Source organism: Cololabis saira, chromosome 17 (genome assembly GCF_033807715.1).
Source record: "Cololabis saira isolate AMF1-May2022 chromosome 17, fColSai1.1, whole genome shotgun sequence".
Taxonomy (NCBI): domain Eukaryota; kingdom Metazoa; phylum Chordata; class Actinopteri; order Beloniformes; family Belonidae; genus Cololabis; species Cololabis saira.
In genome coordinates this window covers 34,834,398-34,858,398 of record NC_084603.1, presented here as the reverse complement: position 1 = coordinate 34,858,398, position 24,001 = coordinate 34,834,398, and the positions used below count along the sequence as shown (strand labels likewise).

The window sequence follows — 24,001 nt, the reverse complement described above, 5'->3', positions numbered from 1 at the left end:
CGGAGGTCAGCCATGTGACGCAGTCTCTGGCAAATACCCCTCGTCTTTGCCTTCGAAAAAACGCGCCTGCTGCCCGTTTAGGGTCATTATCCGTCTGAACTGGGAAGTGAAGATGGATAATGGTGGCTAACCGATTAAACAGTTTCCAAAGACCTGACATCAACTCATGACTTTTTATCTGCTTAAATGTATCTTTTTTTAAATTATTTTTAAAGCTGAAACTTCAGCCCGAAGCTTATAAATATTCAGCTTGCAGCATCTTCAGCGAGGAAGCTAAGTTTTCAAACTCCCAAAAAAGCTCCTGCTGTTGGGTGATCATAGACTGCGAAGAATGTCCATGTCCATGTTATCAGAAATTATGAATATTCTGTGTCTTATTGCCTCTGAATAGTCTGTATGGTTGGCAGGACGTAGGATTTATCATTCCTTCACAATTACACTGTAATCTGGATTTTATTCAACAAAACTACCAAAGATGACGATGGTTCTTCTTGCTAAGGAACTTGAAGTGCAGGGATTTAAATGAAAGTGTTTCAAAACACCCAGTAGTTTCTTAAGGATTAAAGGTTTTGTAGTTGTTTCTTGGATGAGACTTTGATCAAATAAAAGCTATTTTTATAAACATGTTTCTGCATGCGTTTCCTCTGAGGAGATGTGAGGTAAACTTATCAGAGCTTCCTGTTAAGGATGCACAAGTCTCAGTGAGGTCGAGGTTAGGGGACGATGCTGGTCGCACTGCTGTTTTTTCTTCTTCCTTTACGCCCTTAGCAGCCAAGGCCTCCCTGGTCTTTTTGGCAGCATGGGATGTTGGTTTGTCTTGCATGATTTTTTTACTCCAGAACGTGCGGTTCCTCGTTTCATACATACAAGGCAAAGCAAGTTTATTTGTATAGCACAATTTAACACAAGGTAATTCAAAGTGCTTTACATCAACATTAAAAGCGGCAAGACACAATTAAACAGTAAATAACAAATAAAATGAAATAAAATAAGAAAACAGGTCAAATAATAAAAAGCAAAAGTTGTTAAAAGTAAGGGCAGTAGAGTCCAGCAGGTGAGTATTTAATTTAAGAGTATACTTCAGTAAACAGTAATGTTTTTATCCTGATTTAAAGGATCTACAGTTGGAGCAGACCTCAGGTCTACAGGAAGTTTGTTCCACCGGTGAGGAGCAGAATAACTGAACGCTGCCTCACCTTGTTTGGTTCTGGTTCTTGGGACACACAACAAACCAGATCCAGATGAACCTCAGGGGTCTGGGAGCTTCATAGGGAACTAACAGATCCAGATGAACCTCAGGGGTCTGGGAGCTTCATAGGAACTAACAGATCCAGATGAACCTCAGGGGTCTGGGAGCTTCATAGGGAACTAACAGATCAACCATGTTTTTTGATCCAAGACCATTCAGGTCTTTGTAGACCAGCAGTAAGATTTTAAACTCTGGAAGCCAGTGTAGTGATTTCATGACCGGTGTAATGTGGTCCAGTTTCCTGGTGTTTGTAAGGACTCTGGCGGGAGTGTTCTGGATCAGCTGCAACTGCCTGATTGATTTCTTGTTAAGGCCTGTAAAGATGCCATTGGCGTGGTACAAGGCGTGGAAGCCGTTGTGTATGGAAATATTGTCAGTCGAGGATGCAGAAGATGCCTACATATTTGGATTTATGATTGCAGGATTTCTCCTGATTATCTCCTTGATCGGAGGTGGGGGTTTCCTGATGTATCGACAAATGCGTAAGTCGTCGGCGGCCTCCTTTAGCCACTTTTCCAGGCTGCCGGACGTGGCGGATGGATCAAGCAAAGCGATCAGCGCTCTGACTTTTACGCTGGGGGAGCAGGCCCGTAAGCTGGATGCGATTCTCGAGCAGAACCGCAGGCTGGCGGGGGTCTTTGAGCTCATCAACAAGATGGATAACAACATGGAGAAGCTGTGAGCTCAGCTTGGCCGGAATTAATTGATCACAAATTCGTCTGATCGGAGTTTATTGAGGAACCAGAAGACTGAAAAGGCAGACGGAAAATTACTGAGCTGCCTGCAAATTGTTGATTTGATTTGGCCTCAATGGAGTGGCTTGGCAGGCCTCTTCGTCACAATCTCCCTGGAGGAATGTAAACATGACGCTCTGCACCCAACTTAACCCTCCCCCTCTCTCACAAACACCTGAGGATCCCCCTCCCAGAACTGTCTGCACTCTGGGCGAAGGTTCTTGGACTTATCGCGTCACAGACTCTCACACACACACTGACACACCCCCCTCTCCCCATATTCAACGCCTTCCTGGCACCCCCCTCTTATCAGCAGCCCCTCCCTCACAGACTCTGGGTTGGAGCAGGCAATGGCCGCGGCCCTCACTTGGAGGACCTGTGCCGGGTCCATGTTTGGAAAGGAACTGTGTATATCCACCCATGTGAACACCCACTTTAAAGCTTGTGTGTCTTCAGGCAGAGATCTCACGATACCTGCAAAAAACTGAAGCTGTTTGCTGCCTTCAAAAATTATTGCTTGTTTCAGTTTCCTTTTTCGATGTTTGAAAAAAGAGTTATATCTCTGAAGTTCTTTTAAGAAGGTACCAGACCTGAAAAATCCTGGTGAAAATTATGGATCAAACCAGCTAAGTTATGGGCTTGACATAGCCGACTGCGTTGGGTCATCTTAGGAAAACAAACAGAAAGTTAAAATAAGTAAAAGAATAAACCATAACAGTGGAATATTATGATTTGATGACTGATTTTTTTTTTTGTTGAACAAATAATGAATACATGGAATACTTAACACTCCAACTTGTGCAAGTATATGCTTTATGCTGAATGAAGGAGACTCAAAAGCAGGATTTGGGGTAAAACAGTGTACAGTGAGGATGATTTATCATGCACACTAGAAAATATATATGTGGGTCTCTTCTTAAGTGAGTAAAACCATTTAATTATTGATCAAATGTTTGACCTTGTCTTTGCATAATTTGGAGCGACCATTAAAAATCCTGACCTTTCTATTCTGTTAACAGCTTTAAGAGGCGCTACAGGAAACATTTTTACAAAATAATGATGCTGGTAGAAATTGATGGTAAACACACAAACACACTAGTACATAATCTGACATTTTATAATTATCCCATGCCAGAAATATGACTCTGATCAAAAACATGTAGAATAAAGGAAAAGAAAAAAACAATGAAATAAAAGACAGAGCCGGGGATGTGGGGTAAGATCAGTATGCTTTAATAAGATATCAGTGCAGAAACACAAACTTCTTATCGGGTTAAAGTCCCCATATAGTAATAACAATGATAACAATATATAATAATAATAATAGATCAATATGAATTTGAGCATATTAAAAAATTGGAATTAGCTAATATAACTTTACTCTGACATCGACAATAACAGAATACACGTAGCTGAACATGGATCCCATAAGGAATAACAAAAACCCTGTTGGTACACAAAAGATAAAATGCAGATATCGTCTCAAGAGAGGAAGCGCGGTGAGTAAGTGGATTTGCTCCTGAAAGATTCATTACTTGAGCTTTGTTGGGGGGAAAAACCCTTCAAGCAGCACAGTGTGTTGCGCATTAATTCAGCTGATGAGTCTTCTACAGTTAATCGGAGCACCGGCGCCGCGCCTGGTCCCAGTCACAAATGACTATTTTCTCTAAATTGTGAACACCCGTTTCGCTTTTTTGCTAAATTTCTTGGCTTTTACAAGAACTCTCTTCTCTTGACCCACAGCTTACTTAAAAGGAGGTAGGACTTCTGTCTCAATTAAGGTTTTAAATCTACTTTCATTGATCCAACCTTCTCACATGCTTTAAGGCAACTCGTTTTGAAATCGTATCAATTCACTTCGAAAAAAGAAAAAAATCCATCTTAGGTGCCGTTCTTTTCCCGCTGTGCTCAGTTCCCGCGCGTTCGTAGCCCGTCTTTGGTCTATGACATATTAATAGTTAGATAATATTGCACTTTTATTTATTTTCATTGCAAATTTAAAATCATGCTTTTGCATGTAGTAAGGTGCTTTTTTTTAATTTCTTTTCTCCGTTTCTAAAAAAAAAAATCTCGAAAGACTAAACATAATCCTAAACATAGTATTAGCATCCTTGGCAGTTGTTTTTGTGTACTTTTGAAATATGACGAACCTTTTACTTTACCCCACCCCACCCTAAAAAACTAAAAACACCTCGTCTAAAGAAGATACATTTTGGTAAAAGGGAGTGCAGAGAAACAGGAGTGCGGTGTGAAGAGGACGGTACGGACTCGTGCATCAGTGGGCAGGCTGAGCAGGAAGTCTCTGTGACGCGTCACTTGACCCCGACACTGCTGTTTCTGACACGTCTGGATTATTTTAGGTACGTACTCTGGCTTTTATACCAAATTGTCAGGATTTGCACAGATCGACTTGTTTTTAAATAGAATAGCTTATTGATGTTGCCTGGCCAGCTGATGTGGCAGCAACAACCAGACAAGTATCAGCTAAAAAATACATCCAAAATGTCTGCAGTGGAGTAGGACCGCCAGTAAAGACTTGTTTTTCCAGGGTGTTTGTTAGCCATCTCGTCTGCTTTGAATAGTGGCTCTTAGATGTTGGGGGGGGGGCGACTCCTGGCACCAAACTCGGGTAACGTTGGCTTTAGGAGACTTAACAAAAGTCGCAAGGACATTCAAATAAACTTCATCCCTCATGGGAACGATGGCCACCAGTGTTTTTGTTTCCTTTTTATAAGACGCGTCAAATATGGAGATGATTTTGTTTGGGCTTTTCTGCTGCAGTTTTTTTAAGCTCCTACTTCAGAGCAGGAACTTGTCTGAGTTCCTGCTCCAGATCCAGGTGACACGCCATTAAAAAAACCCAAAACACACCCGTAAACATTGATAATCTGTCTTTTCTATGGTTATATTTTTAACATTAGCTCATTAAAAACCAGAAGGAGGGACAGAGACAGTTCCAGATTGATATTTTAGCCCTCCAACCCCCAACCCTTTGGTCCAAACGTATCTTCTGTGCCTCAAACACATCGGGTGTGAGGAGACACAGAACGGCCACTAGTGAACTTTGTGCGATTATATTTGATTTGATTGAGGTTAAGCAGCTAATCCATTAGATATTATTCATGCAGAACAAGTTTTTTGAACAAAGCTTATGAGAGTTTAAAATATACTAAATGAGTGTCTTTGCTTTATTTTCTGGCGTAAAGAGATTTAATTTGCTTCGTACTAGAACTCAATTAAAATTGCAGGCTATAAACGTCCGTTTCCTTTGAAGTAGAGACCAGCTTGCAGAAGTCGCTGCCTGTAAAGTGCACATTCTTAAGTCCCGGGCCACAGACTTGAGAAACTACGTACTGTTTTAAAAGTCTTTACAATACCTTTCGTCATCCGCCCCCCCCCCCCCCAATATTGCGGCACAAGGGCTACTGCACATTTTTAAGTCAAACTGTAGAATAAAACAGACCTCGGCATTTACTTTGCAGTCAAATAATCTCTCGCTTTTTCTAAAAAACCCTCAAGCAGCTTCATCAGCAGACGGACCGTTGGGTCACGCGATGAGCTGGGAGAATCCGTTTCCTTACAAACTTCACACTCAGTTCAACTCGTCATCACCAGAAGTTCAAAAACGCGTTCCAACAGGGTTGTGCAAGCGGCCGAGAGGCTTCTCGTCCGCTGCAGCTTTACTGGGAGCTAAAAGGACACGAGAGGAAGCTGTGAAGGAACCGCTACGCAGAAAACCTCCAGGGTTATTATCAAAAATCATCCCAACGTTTCTGAGCGCTTTCCAATCATCTCAGAAGATTTGACCTTCGTCGTTACTATGATGTTTCTGCTTCTATCTTTTGAAAACCGAATTCTTATAAATTAAAGCTACAAACAAAAAGGGAGGATTTGGACGATAACTTTGATAACTGTTGGGATTTCTTTTTTTAATAACAGCCCCCAAAGTTTGGGATGTCACCTACGGGTTGGAGTGAACAAACTGTGCACTTGAAGGGTGAACTCGGTATGCTGAGTTTGTAAAGTCATGATAAGGCACATTGTATGGATTCAAATGCAAACGTTAGCACAGAATAAAGCAGAACATCAAAATACAGTGTTAGTGGATCCAAGACATTGAAATAAGTTCCAAAAATGAGACATACATGGTCTATGAAGCACCATTGCTTGTATATATGCAACTTGAAAACTATGCGATTACGTGGCAGCTTCACCTTCCTTACAATACTCAAAATGCTACATATCTGAAAACGTAGAAAACTAATATTTCACTTTTTTTTTTCTTTTTTTTCTTCTCCTGTTTCTTTTTAAAGCAAGAACAACAACAGTACTGGCCAGCCGACAGATTCAGATACTTGAGGATAAAGAGAGAGGAAAGGAGACAGAATTAAAAACAGCCACCACGAGACAGAGACGGCAGTGGGAGGAAGAGAATCTACCAGCATCTACACGGAGGCCAAAGTACCAGGACACATAGACACTAAAAACACTATGTTCCACATTAGTTGTCGTTTTTTAAGTACACAATGTGTATGTATACAAAGCTCAATAGTTCATACTCAAAAGTGGTCACCACACAAAGACATTTACCTTGAAAAAGAGTGGAATTAAGAAAAAGTATCCAGAGTACAGAAGTAGAGAAGAACGGTGTAAAGTGTATTTCACTGAGTCTACTCTTGATCTACGATGTGTGAGGACCGTTAACGTCCCGTTATAAAGCACTCTGGTATCGGCAGCCACTCCGTCTGCGAGTTAAGAAAAACTGGCCTTGTCCTACGATCCCGAAAGGGGGAGAAAAAAAAACAGCCAAACTCTACTTTTCAGGCGACTTCACCGGCCGCTGTTATGTACAAATGTCTGATGGAGAGAGCGACGTCTGACCCCTGCTGTGTCGCCGTGGTGAGCACAAGGCCGTCGTGGGGGGGACCTCCATTGTCTGCCGGGATCTTTTTGCTCTGAAGGGTCTTTTCCAGTCCAGGGGTCTCTGGGTTATCCCCGGAGCCCCTGGGTTTGACTCTAATCAGCCCAGTCTGCTTCAGAGCAAATCCTGCATTCTTTACATTGCAGCTTATATCCAGGCAGTTTCTACCACCGTTCCAGGCAGGCGCTGCATCTATGAAGCGCTGTAAGACTTAGTATTAAAGCATTAAGTTGCTTAAAAGTGTGTATTTCAGACTTTGCAACATAGAAACTTGGATTTCTGGTGTTTTGTATAATTGTAAACTGCTTAATTATGGCTTTTGGATGATAAAAGGATTGTAAAGATGTTTCTGTGCAAAATCTTATGGAGAGCAGTAAACAGAATAGCCAGTAACGGACCAGCAGATTTGATTTGGATCTTTAATATATCTGTTAAATTTAGGCATTTGCTGCAGACATTTCCTCTAATGGGGCAAAGTCGGAAAAGGTTTGCAAAGCTGCCAGCGACCCGATTAGCCTCCGGGGGGTGATTAATGGAGGAGGCTGATGCACAACACTGAATGTGGCGAAAAATCTGTCCGGAAGGGGAGAAAAATTCAGCGGAAGTAAAAGCGTCCCAGCGGCGTTAGACAGAGGTCGTTGAAACGCGTGCACGCGCCCCCCTGCTGATCTGTGCACACCACCGGCTCGCCGTGCTCGGGCACGAGCCCGTAACGCGTAGAAACGCTCCGTCTCTGCAGGCCGCGTCCTTCTCTCAGTTACTAGTTTGGTACATTAACTCGAGCTTCCTTTATTTAGCATCAGCTCAAGTGATAAACTGCACAGAGAAAAAATCACCCCGTCGTCGTAAAAGCTGCTAAATCTAACTGAAGACAGACAGATGAGATCAAAATAGAGGGAAGAATAATAGTATTCAGATTACTGTGGAGTACATGTACTACAGTATATACTTTACTACTCGTGTCTGTGAGAAAGACACAGATAAAAATAATCTGACTGGCTGAAGAACCAAGAAAAGTGAAAGAAAGTGTCCGGTAGAGTTAAATGTACATTTTTCTTTAAAACCCACAAAAAGTTGAATGATGAAAAGTGTCATTTCAGTAACAAGCAGACTGTTTTATGACGGCTAAAATGAACATGTGAAGCGTGTGGATCTAACGCTGCTGTGATCCAGATGTGAGAACTCTCGTTCACATGAACGTTTAACAGAGCAGATGTCGTCATAGCGACCCAAATGTCTGCATGTAGAAAAAGAGAAAAGGCTCGAGCTGCAGGCCGGGTATCATTTTACTGATTCATCACCGTAATCAAGTCAGAAGAAGTCTCAGAGCAGATCTTTATACATTTATATAACAGTTTATCATACAATCAAAAAGGGAAATACTGAATTTGGGTTAATAAAGAGGTGTTTAAAAGACGAAGAATATATCTGTCAAATGTCGGTTTGCCACAATAAATTAATAATTGCATCCCTTTCTGGCCTCTAAGGTTTAAACATTAATATCCGGTTGGAAAGAGGAGAAAAGGGAAGTTTTATAATTCTCGTGTAGAGAGCTAAAAACGATTCGCGTTGGCCCCGTCCTCACGTTTAGCCGCTCTTTAAAGTGCTCCAGTCCTCCGTATTGCACTGCAGTGATTTAAAAAAAACAATAATAATAATAATAATCATCTTTGGGAATCGATAGGCAGAATCCGATAAGAGAGCGTGCTCTGACGAGATTCATTGGCTTGTTTTTTGGAAATGGCTCCAGGTCAGAACCAGCTCATGATACCCAGCTCTGGCTTGAGGCTTCGACCAGAACGGACGCCAATCACTGGTCACGTGCACAAAATTAATGTGTTAATGTGTAGGTGGAATAATATGCTCTCCTGGCGGGCAGAGAGAGGGCGGGGCTGGGGGCGGGGCCTCATCAGGGGGTGGGGCTGGGGGCGGAGCCTCATCAGGGGGCGGGGCTGGGGGCGGAGCCTCTCCGCACGACCACCGGCCTCTTCCACATCAGCACCGACACCAAACCCAGTGTGACATAATCTGAATCCAGCATTGACCTTTTATTTTTTACAACCAGTGACCCATTTTTTGTTGTTTTCTGTATATGTGAAGTGTGCGGGTCGTCGGATGTGGCTGGCTCGAGGCCGGGCAGCTCTACTCTGGTGGTCAACCTGCATCTGATTGAAGTCGCGTGCTTGGAGGGCACGGAGGGTGGAAGGAGCTGGACCCTGATATCGCTGCAGGTTTGGGGGTAGAGGACTAGAGAAAAGGACGGGAGACAGAGTGTGGGGGGCTAAGTAAGGCAGGATGTGGTCGTGAATACCGTGATCTACAGGTCGCTAAGCCTTGGGCTTGCTCTCGGAGCACCTAGAGGTACAGAGGTGAAGAAAGACTTAAGTCACGGGCTGCAGGTTGAGGCTCCGGGCTGGGAGCGAGTCCAGGTCTGTGTCAGGCGTTGGATGGGGGGGGGGTCTAGGTGGCCTGGTCCAGGGCTCGCAGGAGGTCACAGCCCTGCAGGAGGTGCAGGTTCCCCTGGAGCGGCACGTTGACCTCGCAGTCGTAACGGGTCAACTCGGGCAAACAGGAGGGCTCAAAAGACGGGCCCAGCAGACAGCTGAGACCTGCAGGACGAGAGGGGAGGAGTTATTAAACTTTATCAATATAGAAATGTATTTTAAACAACTGGGGTGCACTGGAAACTAATGGGACATGAACAGTGATTACTACGGAAGCGAATTGCATTCACTTGAGAAAAAAAAACAATCTGCTCTTTTTTCTGAATTAACGAGATACCTCAACTTGCAAGAAGCTGTCATTCACTTGAGAGCTTGTAGCACCCTATAATGTAATAATTTCCTGAAAATGTAATAAAATTTGCACTTAACTCAATCAAAAATGTAATAAAATCCAATAATGTAATAACTTCACCAATAATGTAATAAAAATATCATGACTGATGTTGTAATAACATTTTTACCAATAATGTAATACCTTATTACATTATTGGGAATTTATTACATTTTCAGGTGGGTCTTTTTTTTTTTTCTCCAAAACTGATAATGTAATACTTGACAAATAATGTAATATATATGTTCATTTTCAGTCCAGAGTTCTACATTTTGTGTTTTAAGAATCTAAGAATGTTATATACACTGTATGTGAAACACCAGAATGACTATTGGGTTAAATTGCAGACTTTGAGTGCCATGTAATATATTCCCAATAATGTAATAAGGTATTACATTATCGGTAAAAATGTTATTACAATATCAGTCAGGATATTTTATTACATTATTGGTGAAGTTATTACATTATTGGGTTTTATTACATTTTCGATTGAGTCAAGTGCAAATTTTATTACATTTTCAGGAAATTATTACATTATAGGAAATTATTACATTATAGGGTGCTACAGAGCTCGAGTTCATGGAAGCAAACATGTTCCACCTTCCGTCTGAACAAAGTCGACAAACTAATAACAATACCATCTACTGTATATAACTTAAAGACAAGAGTATCTCCCAATGTTTCAAACCAAAAGTAAAATAAAACTGGATTAAACTGGACAGGCGGAACATGTTTGCATGCACTGCAGAATAATTTTTTTTTCATTAAAACTTTTCTCGGAATTCTGAGATAATTATTTTGTTAATTCAGAAAAACAGCAGATTTTTTTTTTCTTAAGTGAATGCAATACGCTTCCGTAGATAACAGCCCTGTGGATGAGTTCAAACTCACCCTGTGTCTTGTTAGAAGGTTGCATGTTGTAGCTGTTGTTATAGCTGCAACTCTTTTGGAGAAAAGGTTTTCCATCGTCTCCACTTATCCCATTTCCTGGATACTGAGACTTCCTGTGTTGCTGCAGGGAGCTTAGAGATGAAGACATGCCGCCTGGCATCATCCTGGCTCTGCCTGACTCTGTGAGGAGAAGCCCAGGCGTTAGAGACACCACTGACGGGCGGGAGGAGGAGTGGCGGGGAGGAAACTCACCGCTCAGGGAGCCCGTGCTGAGGGACCGGTCCATGCAGGTCTCACTCCGGATCTTCTTCCACATGAACTCGCTTGCCCTGCTCTCACCCTGGAAAAACACACACATGCATGGATTTATATTGACAGCACTAATTATTTATAACTGGACACTGATGGTCAAGTCAATGTAATGTATTGTAGCTTTGAGGTTCCGCGTACGAGAACCCGTTCAGGAGGAACCTCCAACAGCATTTGAGAGAAACTCACCACAGCCATCTGGTTGAAGGAGCGCTTGATGTTGTTGGCCAAAGCCACTCTGGCTGGACTCATGTCTTTGTAAGCTTGTACAAAATTGTCCATGGACCTGCGCGTAACACAGATAAGATAAGATAAAATAAGATAAGATAAGATAAGATTGTCCTTTATTTCTCCCTCAATGGGGAAATTTACTTTGTGCTGCACCAGTACACTCAACTACGGAAGAGTATTAGGGCCAGGTAGGAGAAAAATAAAAATAATATTTTAGAGGAGGAAGATTTTGCACTTGGAGAAAAAAGTCGAAATGTCGAGAAAAAAGTCAAAATGTTGAGAATAATGTTGAAGTACAATTTCGTGAAAAAAGTTGAAATGTTGAGAAAAAAGGTGAAATTTCAACTTTATTCACGAAAATTCGACTTTATTCTTGAAATTGTATTTCAACATAAATCTCGACATTTCGATTTTTTTCTTGATAAAAAAAAAAATTCTCATGCATGGCCCTAATACTCTTCCGTACCCAAAACACACATGCAGCGAAAGGGTAAAAAAAGTAAAAAAATATATAATTACGAAAATATATACAGTATATACATTGGAATGAAAAACAAATAGTAGTGCAGTACGGGAAAGAAGGAAAAACTGTGCAAAAAGAGCAGGTAGGATGTGTATGAGGTAGACTGATATTAACACATTTATATTAACAGAATCCACAATTAAAGTCTTTTATTTCCCCAGGTTGCTGGTTACCTCTGTTTGTGCACAAGGTGGGACATGTTCTGCTGGCAGGAGGGCCGGTCCTCCCCTCCCTGCTCCAGCAGGTAGGGCTTGCCGGGCAGCTGCTGCTGGTAGGTTATCAGGGGATCTGGAGGCCACTGCAAAGAGGACAGGGGGGTGCTGGCCGGGCTCTGGTACGGGCGGCTCTGCATGTGGCCCATGGGCCCGTAGGGCCTCCCGCAGGCGTCCACCGAGGCGGGGCCCGCGCCCCTGCGCTCGCCGGCGGCCCAGGCTGGCTGCGGCTGCTGCTGGTAGTGGCCGGGGGCCGGCGGGGCCGGGGACAGCGGCTGGAACAGGCTGGCGATGTTGCTGAAGCTCTGCTGCGTGTCCAGGCTGCCGCTGCCGCCCAGGGGCCCAGCGGGACGCCCCTCCAGGGGCTTGGAGTCCGGGATGATGGGGTTCAGCTGGAAGTCCTCGCCGTCCATGGGGATGTAGGGAGCCAGCGTCTCCAGGTCCAGGTCACTGAGGTCCCTCTGGAAAAGGGTCCACACAGTTAATCAGGATGGAACATTTAGAAAAAAAGATTCTTTGATTTGGCACTGCAAAAACTCAAAATCTTACCAGGAATATCTGTCTTATTTCTAGTTAAAATGTCAAATTTTTAGTATTACACTTTAGCATTACACTTACAAACAAGAGTCATTACCAGAAAAATAACTTGTTATTTGACAATTTTCACCTGTTTCAAGTAAATTTTCACTTGAAATAAGTAGAAAAATCTGCCAGTAGAACAAGATTTATCTTCTCATTACAAGCAAAAAAATCTTGTTCCACTGGCAGATTTTTCTACTTATTTTAAGTGAAAATCTACTTGAAACAGGTGAAAATTGTTGTTTTTTCCAGTGATGAGTCTTGTATTAAGTGTAATGAGATTTTTTGACTAAAAATGAGACATTTTAACTTAGAAAGAAAAAACATGGATGTTAAGGATCTTTGTTGTAACATTCTGTCTCATTTGGTCATTTTCCTCAGGTGATAAAGCTTCGTTGACGACGATATTTAGTCATAATTTTCGTTGACGGAAGCAAATTTAGCATGCACGCACACACACACACACACACACACGGACGCGCACACGCACGCGCACGCACACGCACACGCACACGCACACGCACACGCACACGCACACACACACACACACACACACACACACACACACACACACACCTCGGTGCTGGCAGCGCTGTCTCCCTCCGTGTCCAGAGCAAACAGCTTCTCGGTGAGCTCCACCTTCAGGTCGCTCTCCACTGAGCTGTAGTAATCTCCGGGGCTGCTGGGCTGCAGGGCCAGGAGAAGAACCGGGATGAGCGGAGGAGAGGAACAACAACACAAACAAAGGAAGGGACAAGAGTTTTGACAAAGGCCCATTCACAGCTAACGGCCTGCCCCGTCCAAACATCCACCCCCGGGTTTCTCACACGCTTTGCCCACTTTTGGTGACCTCACTGAACACCAGAAGAATAAACTGGGAAATAAATGCAATTAGCCAGCGGCTGGACTAATGAATCAGTGCACCAGCCGGGCTCGGGCTCGGGCTGGGGTTCTCACCGTGGAGCAGCTGCTCAGGCTCGGGGTGCTGCTGCCCGGGGGCTGGTTCTGCTGCACGCTGAAGGCACCGGCCATGTTCACCCTCTCCGCCGGGACGGCCGCCGGGGCCGGCTTGTGGGCCTCGCCGGCCCAGGACGAGGGGCCCGGGGGCACGATGGATGACGCAGACACCGAGGGGAAGGCCGGCGGCTCGCGCTCGTCAAACTGAGGGCAACCTGTCGGGAGGAGATGACGTTAGAGGGGAAGATGAGGGCTGTGGAGCAGAGACTGCTTTCTTCACTGCTAAACATTTTTTTTTTTAGGGATTTTGAGTTTTTTATTTCGGTCCATTTGGATACAACATAATACAACATAAATAAAGAAACAAAACTAACAAAACAAAACTAATAATTTGGGTTCAAACATTGAAAAAGAATGGAAAATTGAAAAACTCAAAATCTTACCAGGAATATTTGTCTTATTTCTAGTTAAAATGTCTCATTTTTTGTCGCAAAAATCTCATTACACTTAAAACAAGAGTCATTACCAGAAAAATAACTTGTTATTTGACAATTTTCACCTGTTTCAACTAAATTTTCACTTGAAATAAGTAGAAAAATCTGCCGGTGGGACAAGATTTCTCTTCTCATTACAAGCAAAAAAATCTTGTTCCACTGGCAGATTTTTCTACTTATTTTAAGTGAAAATCTACTTGAAACAGGTGAAAATTGTTGTTTTTTCCAGTGACGAGTCTTGTTTTAAGTGTAATTAGATTGTTTGACTAAAAATTAGAAATTTTAACTAGAAATAAGACAAAGATTTTGAGTTGTTGCAGTGCAAGCTACATCCCGATCCTGCAGTGTTTTTTTTAGCCGCCCGCAGCAAAGTTCAAACCGCCCACTCCCAACAGGTTTACGTTAACAGGCAGGACCCAATCCCAACGCAGCCCTCTACTGAGGAGCCGTCTGAGGGGAAGACGAGGTGAATACTGACCGAAGTCGAGGGAGATGATGGTGTCCCCTGGAGTGGGAGCCAGCTGAGCCAGGTCCTCGGGCTCCTCCTTGAGGGAGGTGAAGAGGGAGTCCCCGGGCTCTCCGCTCAGGCCCACGCCTCCCGCGCTGAAGAAGCTGCTCATGTGCCGAGGCTTGAACAGAGGCTCCGTCTGCTCTGTGGACAGAATCACCGCCTTCTCCTCGATGTCACTGCAGGACGGAGGAGGACCCGGTGAGGAAGGAAGGAGCGGTTTTAACGGCCGGGGGCGTGGCGGGAGTCCCTGCTCACCTGAGGACGTAGTTGACGCACACGATGCACTGCGGCTGGGAGTTGCGGCTGTTGTAGATGACGGTTCCCTGGGTCTCCACCCAGACGTAGCCGCCGCTCTTGGCCAGCATGCGGTAGCGGCCGCTCACGGCCTGACCCTTGCTGCACACTGAGGAGACGGAGGAGACAGAGAGGAAACAGAGCTGTTTGAGATGATCACAGCAGCACAGCATCATGGGACATCATGTCTCCATGTAGGACGTGGAAATGACTGTAAATCCAGAATCAAGGTGGCCTGAAGTTCTCACAAGGGGCTCAATGAAGAAATTCTATGACATATGGCAGCCCTTTATAAACCATGTCAACGAGCTAGTGCAGCTTCTACTGATTGAACCATCAAGTACTAGTTTTCCAGTCTGTACCATCCTCTCATGCTAGTGGAATGGCTTTCTTGGTCCTTGAATTTGCCTTCCTGTTGAGCTACTAGCCACGAGGTCCATCCCCAGCCAGTGTGTGTGTGTGTGTGTGTGTGTGTGTGTGTGTGTGTGTGTGTGTGTGTGTGTGTGTGTGTGTGTGTGTGTGTGTGTGTGTGTGTGTGTGTGTGTGTGCGCGCGCGTGTGTGGTTTGGGGTGGTTAAGGGGACTGTATGTGGGTATGTAGGGGAGGGAGGGGCAGTTTTTTCTAGTTTATTTATTATTTTATTTTATTTATTTTGGGGTAATATAGTTTATTGCAGTTTTTAGTTTTTTTTGTAATATGTTACTATTTTTTAAATGTTTTTAATACTGTTAACAACGACGCGGCGCGCGCTCTCTGGTATTTGAGACTCGACGTACTTCGATGGTAATTCATTTCAAATCGACAGTACATGCAAATAACTTTAGTCTTGTCCAGCGAACCATCTGCATCTTTTTGAAAGTGAACTAGCCGTTCAAAAGTCCCTTTTCATTTTCCACCTTTCAGTTCACCATACTTTTCCTCAAGCTACAGGTACCGTCGACAGCCAGAAATTATATGATTCGCTTTTTTTTTATTTTTTTAATCCTGCACTTTAATCGAGTGTTAAAAAAATTGTCGCCGTTAAGAGGACGTTAAGTTAACACGTTAACTTTGACAGCCCTAATATATATATATATATATATATATATATATATATATATATATATATATATATATATATATATATATATATAAATATATATTCTAATATATACAGTATATATAGGAGAGAGAGAGAGATGTTACATTTTGTTTGGGTTATAAAAATGAAAAAAGATATTTGTATTGTACTCTACTGTGAGCAATGTTGTACAGGATTTTTGAATAAACAAATCTTTAAAAAAGAAGGGATGGATTTTGCAGATGGTTCCACAGACCGCCCCTTCCTCCTCCCCCTCCCTGCTAACGTTTCTAACTGCTGGGTTTTACCTGCAGCACTTTTCTACGTTTCTGGTAAGCAGTCAGGCCCCGGGTGAAGGGCACAAGGACCCGGCTGGGTTCAGTTCAGCTTGAACCCAGCCAGAACCCAGAATGGGACATTGATCAGAGTCCAGTTGTCCAGGTTTAGGCAAAGCTCCATTTGACCATTTGTAAGGATCTGCAGAACCTCCGATGGACCTGGATCTAGCAGAGAGTCTCTTGGGACAATATGTCTGCGTGTATCCAACTCTGCCAAGGACAGACCCTTATTAGGTCCATGACTTTGTCTCCATTAATCTTAGATTCCTTGTTCTTTTCCGGAGTGTGATGTCAAATGCATCCTACTTGAACTAAAGCTATCAAAATTCAGGATCTGGCCCAGTTTCAGGTGTTGGGTAACACACGAAAAACTCTTAGGTGGCTCGCAGGGATTGTCCTCATTGAGGAGTAATAATTATGACGGGTTCCTGTAGGGCTGTGCGATTAATCGATTTTAAATCTAAATCGGATTTATTAATCACAATCGATGTTAAAAATAGGAAAATCGGAAAATCGATTTTCCTTTTTTGCAGCTGGCTGCATTACAGACAGAGCTCGTCTAGTCATCTTTGTTTGGTCAAGAAAATTGTAAATGTTGTCACTTTACTAAACTCTTACAGTATCTTTCAATTGCACTTCATTCCCAATAGGGACATTTGTTTGCTATTTTTCTTCAAAAATAAATATTTTATATATTTGAAACAATTTATTCCATTGTCTTTTGTAGTTTTACCAAAAAAAATCGAAATCGAAAATCGTGTTTTCAGAGAAAAAAAATCGGGATTTTATTTTTGTCCAAAATCGCCCAGCCCTAGGTTCCTGTTACCATCCGGTTCTGGGGAAGGGGAAGAAACGCTCCTGAAAACCGGAGCGTTTCAGTCCGCCGGAGCCGCCGGACTCAGATCCCGTCGAAAGGAACTGAGTTCCAACGTGCAGTCGGAGGTTCACCTGGCTGGATTCCTCTGCTTGTTTTTGTTTTTACGTTTCTATTTAGATGCTTGGTATTCACACATTTATTTAGAGAAAAGGCTTCCAGATGAGCCAGACGTGTGTGAGCAGGACAGGCTGGATGTTTGACTGAGCTGAGGAGGAGATGTGCTGGCTGCTGTCCAGAGTTCACCGCTGGCGTGGGAAAGAGCAGGGCTGGTCGTACATGTACATTAGGCCAGTGACACTGTGTGTGTGTGTGTGTGTGTGTGTGTGTGTGTGTGTGCGTGTGCGTGTGTGTGTGTGTGTGTGTGTCTGTGTGCGTGTGTGTTAGAGAGCAAAAGAAAGGAAATTTGGGGAAACATTACATACTAGCAGCAAACGGCAAATAGTGTGTGCCGATCAACAGGCTGGTCACGTTGGGCGTGAGAGCTCAGTGTGTGTGTGTGTGTGTGTGTGTGTGTGTGTGTGTGTGTGTGTGTGTGTGTGTGTGTGTTTGAGACATCCAGATAGAGAGCCCTTTATCTCAGTAATTTTCGGCCATCTAAAGTCTGCAGATACGGATGAATTAAAAGCAGAGAAAAGAAACACAAAAAAAAATCTTCCCCGATCGCAGTGTTTTATTTGTCGTTGTTTTTTTGTCCACTTTGTGGTCAATCTACATTTAAAGTGGCATGAAACTACAAGAAACTCACTGCTGCTTCCTCTTTTGTTTTACAAGTCTTCAAGGTCAAACGAGACGAGTCAACAAGATAAACTTTCCATCCAGCTACTACGAAGAACGGAGCTGGCAGTAAATCCCTCACACGCGGACGTCCTGCAGACGTCGGTGTCAAACTCCTGAGAACGCTTTCATTTAGGAAACAACACGGCAGTGTTGCATTATAAAGGTTGATTGAAATTAATTAAATCAATTCCAGTAGGAAAATCGATTTCGCAATTCTAAATCAATTCTCATATTGATTCCTAAAAATCGATTCATATGTCTAAAGATCGATTTCTTTTATTTTCTTTTATTTATTTTTTTTTATTTATTTTTTTTCATCATTACATTACAACTTTTGGTTATTCTTTTGTTTATCCCCAAAAAAGGAATGTTTTATTGGACACGAGAATAACTGGTGCCATGTTTTTGCCTTTAAATATGTTTAAAGGTATGAAAACATTAAAGTGTTCAGTTATAATTGCATAAATTGTCTATATTTCATTACTTTATATACTGTCTTGGGGTTACATTTGCAAAAAATGCTAAAAACCAAATGCTCAAAAATTAAAAACCAAAATAGACCGAAAATGGAACAAATAAAAACGGAATGTGGGAAAAAATTAAACCGATTTCATCCGTCTCTGTTTCCTCCCTGGATCTGTTTGGTAATTCTGACCCACGATGTTTCTGAAAGCAGTTCTATCAGCATTCTGGGAGGTGATTGGTCCTTACAGCATCATTAGCTGCAATACTTGCTGTTGAATCTCAATATTATACTAGTAGTAATATTTTGCATAACTACAGTCATATAATTCATGCAACAACTCAAAAAACAGTTTTAATAACACTAACCCAAATCGATATCGGAATCGAATCAAATCTTGATAATCGATTCTGAATCTTAAGAATCTGAATCGAATCGAATCTTGACATTTGAATCGATCCCCAGCCCTAAATTCCAGGCAAAGTAAGATATCAAATTAAACAACTTTGTAGAAGGAATGAGTCACGTTTGATCTGACAAGAGAGTTTCTCCGGGTGATTTTCTGCAGCGTACACACACACACACACACACACACGCACACACACACACACACACACACACACACACACACACACACACACACACACACACACACACACACACACACACACACACACACACACACACACACACACACACACACACACACACACACACACACACGTGTGTTATTCTGCTGGCGAGGCTTTAGGGCCTAATGACACAGCGGTGTCAGGGGAGAGAATAGCCATGACACTCTGGAGCCTCGTCTGCCCACAAACACACAACAACAGCGTCATTAGGTTGTAATAGCGGCCACCTGGTCCCCCGTCCGCTGTGTTTGTGTCTGCGACACCAGATGTGTGCAAACCTCATAAGGCCATCAGCGGCTTCGCTTAATTTGATAAAATGCATCTTAATACCCTGCCCCTGCTCTGCAAACACACAAAGGGAAGCAGACATGCATGCGGCCAGAGGTGGATGTAAAGCTGCACATATCTGTAGAAGCTAAAAATAATCACAGAAAACAACCTGACGTCCGCGGCACCGAACACTTAGTTGTAACCCAAGGCTTACAGTTGCACAATCCGTCTTGTCTCAGTAATGTCACAGTTAAATGATTCATCTGTGAAAGTATAAACGCTGTGATGCCCTGCATCTGATTGTTTATATTTGCTATAAACACAATTTCACAGAAATGGAGTCTGTGAGAACAATCAGAACTGGTTTATCACCCTCCAGTCTCTACTTCAAAACAGCATCTGTATCATTTAGTACTTAACAAGTGTGTCTCCTAACAGACGGTAGTTACTGGATGTAACTCCAGTTGTGTGGTTGTTTGAGCCCCAAGTGTCCCCAGTGCTGTGGAAAAGGATTTGATTGGCTTATTTTAGCAGTAACTTTCCCTCATCAGTTTACTCACAATTCAAATTCTACATGTAAACAGTCAAGGGCCACAAGTGAGGTAATCAGTATTTGAGTATTTGGGCCAGGCAGGAGAAAAATAAAAATAATATTTTAGAGGAGGTAGATTTTTTTTTCATTATGCACTTCGAGAAAAAGTCAAAATGGTGAGAAAAAAGTTGAAATGTCGAGAAAAAAGTCGAAATGTCGAAGTTAATGTTGAAGTACAATTTCGAGAACAAAGTCAAAATGTTGAGAAAAAAGTTGAAATGTCGAAATTAATGTTGATGTACAATTTCAAGAAAAAAGTTGAAATGAGAAAAAAGTCAAAATTTTGTGAATAAAGTTGAAATGTTGAGAAAAAAGCGAAATTTCGACTTTATTCTTGATATTGTATTTCAACATTTCAACTTTTTTCTACAAATTGTATTTCAACATTAATCTCGACATTTGGCCTTTTTTCTCGAAGTGCACAATAATAAAAAATCTTCCCCTCTCAAATATTTTTTCTCCTGCATGGCCCTAATACTCTTCCGTAGCATTGCCATCCTGTTGATGACAGCAATTAAAGTATATCAGATCACTATTAAAAAAACACACAGAAAAAAGCAATTTTTTTTGGACTACATAAAACGAGGATGCAGCCCTGGTGGCCATCAGCGGTACTGCAGATGGGGGCACATCTGCAGCAGCCTCGCTTTTTACCAACATAAATCTTAATCTCTTTAAATAAAGTAATGTAAGGCGTCGGTGTGCATGTGCAGGTGTGACTCACGGTTGTGGTGGCTCTTGGTGATGCTGTCGGAGTCCAGGGCGTGGTAGAAGTCGTAGACGGAGCGACCCAGCAGGTCCTCGGGAGCGTAGCCCATCAGCTCGGTCACCCTGAAACACACATTTAATCAGGTTTATTCATCTGCACTTTTCTTTAATTACCGTCTCTGCACTTCAAAAGGCGTCACAGATGATTTGGGAATCAGACGGAGTTGGATCGTCGTCCAAAAATGAGAACTGTTCACACTCTCTGCTTCTGAGAACTGCTAATCTCTTTCCATCAATTTCATCACGAGTTCACCGCGTTAATGAGGATTTTGTTGCAGGCCAAATGTTGTCCCTTTTTTTTTTTGAAAAGGCGATTATTTCTCTCCAGATCCCTTCAAGTGCATCAATGTAGGAGGTCGGGAAAAATGACAGGAGGATAGTACCGTGATCACCAAGAAGACACATTCAGATGCGTTTTCGGGTCGTAACACCCCATGGAGTGATTTATTCTCTTCTAAATGTGGCTTAATTTCAGCCCTGCTGTAAATCAGATCGTCAGGCCAAAGGGCACGAGAACAGGATCCAAACCCTCAACAGGAAATGACCCCCGGAGCCGAGGCAGAAGTCCACTCAAACAAGGGAAAGAAAAACAAGGGGTTAACTGAAATAAAGAGTGATAAGTTGTCTTAAAGGAGGGAAAAAAATCCACACTGATAGTAAATGTTTTAGTTTTCATCACTTTGATCAAACTGACACAAGAGAAGAGATGGTGTTTCCTCAAACTGGCCTCTACATGACGACTGAGTCATGAAGTTCCATCCTGCCCCGTACAGACACGCACTAACTATAACGAAGAAGAAAACTGAAGAAGTGAGGACAAACTCGCACAAGGAAAGCAAAAGTTCCCCCGGCTGAACTGGAATCGGGTGGAAATGTCTCTTTGTTCGCGCCTGCTGAATCAGTCTGCAGCGCTGACGGTTCAGCAGGGAAATAACGCAGCTGTTGGGAGTAAATGTCATGTTAGTTACTCCACTTGTAGACAGAAAGAACACCATTCACCTTCGTGCAACTTGATTTAAACCGCTGTCATATAAATGTACAAATGTGACTCAAACACATCTAAATCTGCTCTGATTTAACTCCAATCTCTCAGGAGTCTCTTTTCATCAAATGTCGACCACGGCTGCATTTCTCGCCGCCTCCGTTGGCATCAGGCTCAGCTGCACAAAAACTCCCAAGATTCCCAGAATTCTTGTGGAATGTAAAACAGGACAAGTGCAGATAAATTTGAGTCAAGCCACCGCTAAATGAAGATGGACCACGTCTGGATGAGGATGTTTCATGCACCCTTTTCTCTGTTTTTTCCTTCCCTTTCACTTTTGTGTGAAACTGTGCTGCAGTCCGTGCCCTGGTTGCGTAACCCGGACAGCTGCGCGTCTCAGAGCAGAGGAAGAGAGGGACGGAGGGATGAAGGATGAATGACTGAGTGAAGATGAGAGGAGCATCTTAAGAGGGGAAAAACTAAAAGGAAAGATCTAATTAAAGACAGGGATTATTGGTAAAAATGGAACAAACAACTTGCAATCGCTGCAAGTTAATGCCTGCCACTCATGCACACGCATGTTCCGGTCATGTTGAACTTGAAGAATGTTGGTCTCTTATTTTTAGAACAATTTCTGATTGCTTTAATAAATTAATTTCTCCGTGCCCATCTATAGCCATCTTCAGCGTTCCCCCAGACACAATTGTACATTCAAAGCCAGAGGCCGACTGCGTTGCTTTCGCCACTCTGCTGAAGGAAGGAGGCAGCTAACCCTAACCCACCTTTACCCACTGGATAAGGGATTTACTCTATTTTTTGAAACTAGAGAAAATAAAGCATTCCATGAGAGGCTCTGCTAAAATCTTTTCTAAATTGTGGAACCCTTTCCTGAAACACATTAAAGATAATATCCAAATGTCTGCAGTCCCACACTGCAAAAACTCAAAATCTTAACAAGAATATTTGTCTTATTTCTAGTTAAAATTTCTCATTTTTAGTCAAAAAAATTACACTCATTACTCTCATTACACTTAAAACAAGACTCGTCACTGAAAAAAACAATAAAAGTATATTTTCACTTAAAATAAGTAGAAAAATCTGCCAGTGCAACAAGATTTTTTTGCTTGTAATGAGAAGATAAATCTTGTTCTCCTGGCAGATTTTTCTACTTATTTCATGTGAAAATTTACTTGAAACAGGTGAAAATTGTAAAATAACAACTTATTTTTCTGGTGATGACTCTTGTTTTAAGTGTAATGAGATTTCTTGACTAAAAATGAGACATTTTAACTAGAAATTCAAATAAGACAAATATTCCTGGTAAGATTTTTGCAGTGCATAATCATTGAATCCTGCCTACCAATTCAAAAAACCACCATGCTTCATTTCTTCTGATCTCCATGCGTCATGTGTGACGGTGCCTACTTGTTATTAGTCTTATTAGTCTTTTCTTTTTTGTTTTGTTGTTGTTATCATACTTTGTGCTCGGACTTTACATTTTGCTGAGGGTATCACTTCCTTTATTGTACATACCATGTTTTATATTGAAGTTCATGTATGTTCTGCCTCTACCTACAGTAGATGATGACCATAATCTTGTTTTTTGTCTTTGTTTTTTGTACATGTCTTTATGAAAAATTGAAGATCTTAATAAACAAAGTTAAAAAAAAAAAAAATACAAAAAATAGAACAAAAAGTAAAATGTGCAGGTATGAGGAGAAAAGTGTTTGCATCCATGCTGCTCATGTACTTCCTCACCCAGAAACCTGCAGGAATCTGCAGACGTGCTGCTGATTGGCGACGCCCGTCGGGCGCTGTATCAGCAACAGTAACAATGTAAGTGAGGTAGCAGCAGCAGAACAATAACAGCACATTTAAAAGTCATCGCCGTAAGGTGTCCGGAGAGGAAAAAACATTCTGGTCACATTTAATAGCTTTGGATACCACAAACTAAAACTAAAATTCAAAACTGCACGAGTGATGTTGTGTTTCCATGAAGTAACTCTGCTTCTAATGTTGATCCAAGTTTTCTCCCAAATGTCAATCTCGTTCCCGTTTGGCCGCATGGGCACTGGGGTGAGTGTAAACACTGCATTCCTTAGATTTTCCCAGAAAATGTTATCATGAGTCTTGTACATAAAAATGAGCCCAGAGGCGATTTAAAAAAAAAAGAGAGAAGACCTTCCTCGACTTCTGTGTTTACGTCCAAGTTTAAATCCTTTCCCACTTTCATCCTTTAAAACAAGTGAGGTTTTTACTGAACATGCAATTATGGTTTTCTTGCCAACCACGATAACTGACAGTTCTTTAATGTTTAACAGATGATGTTGGGAAGAGTCTGCAGCATGAAACATGGCTGTTGAAAACTTCAATGACAATATGACTTGTGATGCATGAACAGATACTTCAGTGTTCGGTGGTAATGTCTCTCTGCGCTGCTGCCAACGTAAACTCCAGGCAGAAAATAGTCTGGATGGACACTGAAATGAATTACTGCTATTC

At 42.3% G+C, this 24,001-nt stretch overlaps 1 protein-coding gene across 1 annotated transcript in view; it reads right to left on the bottom strand.

Moving 5' to 3' along the window:
* Positions 1 to 3,193: 3,193 nt before the first annotated feature.
* Positions 3,194 to 24,001, bottom strand: part of epas1b (endothelial PAS domain protein 1b) — a 66,764-nt gene continuing 45,956 nt past the window's right edge. Inside the window, exons 7-16 of the mRNA XM_061744629.1 lie at positions 20,474 to 20,580; positions 14,702 to 14,849; positions 14,414 to 14,622; positions 13,442 to 13,656; positions 13,061 to 13,171; positions 11,867 to 12,366; positions 11,129 to 11,225; positions 10,883 to 10,970; positions 10,631 to 10,810; positions 3,194 to 9,513 (exon numbers count right to left, since the gene is read on the bottom strand). Coding sequence (XP_061600613.1) covers positions 9,365 to 9,513; positions 10,631 to 10,810; positions 10,883 to 10,970; positions 11,129 to 11,225; positions 11,867 to 12,366; positions 13,061 to 13,171; positions 13,442 to 13,656; positions 14,414 to 14,622; positions 14,702 to 14,849; positions 20,474 to 20,580 — 1,804 coding nt within the window. The 3' untranslated portion in view covers positions 3,194 to 9,364. The remainder of the gene's footprint in view (positions 9,514 to 10,630; positions 10,811 to 10,882; positions 10,971 to 11,128; positions 11,226 to 11,866; positions 12,367 to 13,060; positions 13,172 to 13,441; positions 13,657 to 14,413; positions 14,623 to 14,701; positions 14,850 to 20,473; positions 20,581 to 24,001) is intronic.